At 35.5% G+C, this 4327-nt stretch overlaps 1 protein-coding gene across 1 annotated transcript in view; it reads right to left on the reverse strand.

Annotated features, from left to right (window-relative positions):
- Positions 1 to 2259: 2259 nt before the first annotated feature.
- Positions 2260 to 4327, reverse strand: part of LOC107653121 (enhancer of polycomb homolog 1-like) — a 48941-nt gene continuing 46873 nt past the window's right edge. The window contains exon 14 of the mRNA XM_016439756.1: positions 2260 to 3828. Coding sequence (XP_016295242.1) covers positions 3756 to 3828 — 73 coding nt within the window. The 3' untranslated portion in view covers positions 2260 to 3755. The remainder of the gene's footprint in view (positions 3829 to 4327) is intronic.

Below are 4327 nucleotides of genomic sequence, written 5' to 3' on the forward strand. Positions count from 1 at the left end.
TCTCTAATTGGTATTGTTACTAGTAAGAATTGAATTGTAGAGCTCTAATTTAATTCTTACTAGTAAGAATGCAATTGCAGAGTTCTCTTATTATATTTATAACTAGTTACATTTTTAAAAAAAAGATTTAGAGAGCTCTCTAATTGGCATTGGTACTAGTAAGAATTTAACTGTAGAGCTCTCTAATTGAATTGTTACTAGTAAAAATGCAATTACGACGAGTAACGCTTGGAGTATTTTAAGATAAAACGGCTTGCCATAGACCTGCATATAGCTTAAGACTGTAAGTCTTAGGCTAAGTTTCGCTCTCTCCTTCATCCTGACATTCAAACTCACCGATCAACCACATCTGAGCAATGAAAAATAAAGTCTAAATCTGCAGCATTGAAGAAACTCAACCTAAAACACTCAAACGATTTTTAAATATGTTACTATGGTAACAGGCGAGTTCAGTATTCTCAACTGAGGTCGATAAAAACAATATTTGGCATTCTGGCACGCAGAGATGATTTGGCATTCATATTGAAATTCAGCCTGCTCGATCTCTGAAGAAAAAAAAAACAATATACACAGCAAAACAGAGTAAGAGATGGAAAACAGAACACAGAAAATGCAGCAACATGATCTGACAGATTGCAGTGTGTGCCATATTGTTTTCTTCACAAGATGAAAATCAATCTCCTACTGCTTTCATACACATTCCGGACTTTCAATAAGAGTACTGTCCTCAGTTTCTCTTGCTCCAAGGCCACATATAGTGATAATTTCAAATAGAATTCACAAACCCATTTATGACACACTGTAGCTATTTCTGACATAAATAGGATGTTCAATGAGAAACTGTAGAATGAGACTGGATTTTTATTAATTAGGAGTTATGGAAAAAAAATTAAAGGGGAAGTTGGCCTCTATATAGTGTACATTTTTATAGGGGTATATTTTTGATTTCATGTTGACTTCACCTGCCACCAAAGATAGTCAGAAGCAAAGGGAAACTGAAAATGTAATTGCTTTCAAGCATGTTGCCATGGAGGAAATTTAATGCATGAACAACTTTGTCAATTCTAATGTTTCACAGTTTGCCAAGCACACATCCTTGCACCGTGATCCGGTCTTGTGGCATGTGTGTTGTGAGGTTGTGTAAACTGGGAATTTCCGAGATATTTAAATGCGCAAACACTGGAACCATCAGTCTGAGGTCATGCAACCGTATGAGAACATTACAGATTTAATAATTTCAATCATCATGATGTTATTCCACACAATTGCTGCAAAACAAACTATTTTCCCTGATATCTTTGGCCATTGGTAGCCATTTTTGTGAATGCAGTTTAAATAATTAAAACCAGGCATATTATATAGACTTCATAGCATACTCAATTTCTTGTAAAGTTTGTATTTTTGTTTTATTTATACGAATTTGTCACTAAAGACGCATGCCAATGCTAGAGCTCAGGTTGTATTTAATCCAGAATATTCCTTTAAAACTGTCATGCAGGTCTTTCTTTTTGTTTTTGAGTCATTAACATTCATGGTGCTCAATATTAGAAGCCGTCACACTTGTCAAACAGGGCTTCTGTTACAGCGTCATTTCCTTTGGAAAATCATTTTGAGTATTAAGTCAACAGAAAAAACATCTGCAAACAATTGACAGGCCTAATATCTACATGACATGAGTGACATCCTATTACTCAGAAATCTTGCTCATTTTAAACCCTATTAAACACCAAGATTTTCAAGAAATCTGCCAGATTTAGAGAGAACTCTTTATAAATCTTTAGAGAATTTCACACCAAATTAGATAAAGACTGAAATTAATATAGGACTACCTGTATATCATCGATAAATACATAAATAGTTCGGATTAATTAGGATTTGAGAAGTCTCTTATGCTTACCCAGGCTGCATTTATTTGATAAAAAATACAGTAAAAAAATAGTAATATTGTGAAATATTTGTTTTAAAATGTAATTTGAGTTCTGTGATGCAAAGCTGAATTTTCAGCATTTTAATTTACTCGTCTTCAGTGTCACGATCCTTCAGAAATCATTCTAATATGCATTTTATTCATTTACTTTTTTAAATTTTATATTTCTTTGATAAATGGCATTTCTGTGAAATGAAAATCTTCTGTAGCATTATAAACGTCTTTGACACTTTTGATCAGTTTAATACATCCCTGCTAAATAAAAGTATCAATTTCTAATAATTCTCAGAAATTCAGTCACTTGTTCACACAATAAAAACACAACTCATTAGTTCACATATAATAACCTGGGCTTTATTGTCTGATTCATGTTTGAACAATCACATATCTTTTTTCCCTTATTCAATATTTTTTATTTTTTTGCCTCCATCCAAATCAGACTAGAAAACCCTTGAAGGAGGATGATTCAGTTCAGCCAGTGGACTGGGCATCAGAGATCCGAGCTCCGGACAAGTGTGTACCGCAGGACCGCGGTCTTGAGCCAGAGCATCCTCTTCACGGAAGAGACTGAGCAGGACATTCCCAAAGGAAGGCACAACCTTTAACTTGTGTTTTTTTTTTTTCAGGCCTTGAAGTAGTACAGAGTCTGCTGGATTAATGCGTTTAGGGAAGAAGGCCAAGGAGATGACGTTCGTTTGGCATCCACTTAGTTAAACCGGAACGACGACTCGGATCTATCGGCCACTGCGCGTGACGTTTAGCAACAAAGAATGAAGTCTTCCGGTAACAAAGCGCAAAAGACGCTTCACCACAAGAACTGAAAAAAACAACAACAAACAGAGCGATAATAATGCAAAACAAGATACAAAAATAACTAATATAAAAATGGGGACAAACCAAACAGTTTCCATCATATGAAAAAGGAACTGAATTTATACAAAAACCAGCAATATATCAACTAAAAAAAAAAATGAAACAATAGTGCTTAGATGACCGGAAGCATTGGAAGCTCCCAAAGTGAAGACTTCATCCCTTGTTTGTCTTTTTGTTATTTTTTTGGGATGATAAAAATGGAAGATTCCTATAACCACCTCCTTAAATTTGCCCTCCCATTAACCCCTGAACCTAAAGGGCATCGAACCCCAACACATCCCATTCCTCCCAGAAGAGGAGGGGAAAATTAATTAAATAAAAAAATAAAATAAAAAACTCGAGAAAAAGAATTGCATGATACCATCAATGTTCAATCCGATTCAGTCGAACTTGAAAACAGAGGGGGAAATGTAGGAATCGGCAGCTACCTAAACACTTACAACACCACAGGAAACAACTGAGGGACACGGTTTACGAAATAAAAGCAAATAATGAACATAAAAAACCAAATCATTGTAAACACAGCACAATAAATAGGTAGAACAGCAGGTTTCCTCACCATGCACATGACTATTCACACACACTCAACGTTTACCTCACACACTGCCCCTCATTCGCTTTTTACTCTTTTTGATTCCCCAAGTGCAAAACATCAACTCAACAGTTCTGTATTCAAGTAGCGTATATACAAGGGTGATGATGGTGGTGGGCTTTTACAAAAATGTAGTTTCTGCACATCAAATATTAGCCATATTCATAATTTACACATCACTTTTCTTAACAGAAACAAAGTATATTTAAAAAAAATGACAAAGGGGCAAAAATAAAGATAAACAAGAGATGACATTTTCTGTTACGTTCAGACAGTCGCTGTGGAAACCCCGAACCCAGTTGGTGCACAGCACCAGAAGACTGGACTGGACGGAAAAAAAGAACGATGCCCAGGCAGCGGTCACTACGTCACCTCCATGGCCACTGTGTTCTCTGCTATACTGTTGAGGGACTGCTTTTCCTGCTCGTGATTCTCCCTGTAAACAAACATGTAACGGATCAATAACCTGATAAACAATCCGATAAAAACGGACTTGTATGAACTTGCGCAACTTGTGCAACATTTCCAACATTGCGCATTCACGTGCATGCAATGATGAGAGAGCAGTGAAGCAACCACAGACATTTAGATTTTTGTGAACAATGAGATTACATTTTTTTTTCAATGAGCAGATTTATAATTTTCTTGCATTACCGTATTGACCCGAATATAAGACTATGTTTTTTTCTTGGAAATACATCTGAAAAAATTCATTTATAGCTATTCAAATTTAAAGACTTAAAGGCACAATATGTAAGATATAAAATATCTTTATTAAAATATCCAAAAACCACTAGAACAGTGTTATATATTTTGCTGACTCGTGTACTTACATTATCCCAAATGTTTCGAAGAATGTTTAAATCCAGAGAAATAAGCAATTTTAACTAGTGACACGGAGCGTGTCCATAGTGTCATTGTGTCGCCTGCCAATG

The sequence above is a fragment of the Sinocyclocheilus anshuiensis genome, unplaced genomic scaffold (genome assembly GCF_001515605.1).
Source record: "Sinocyclocheilus anshuiensis isolate Anshui unplaced genomic scaffold, SAMN03320099.WGS_v1.1 scaffold1328, whole genome shotgun sequence".
In the NCBI taxonomy this organism is placed as follows: Eukaryota; Metazoa; Chordata; class Actinopteri; order Cypriniformes; family Cyprinidae; genus Sinocyclocheilus; species Sinocyclocheilus anshuiensis.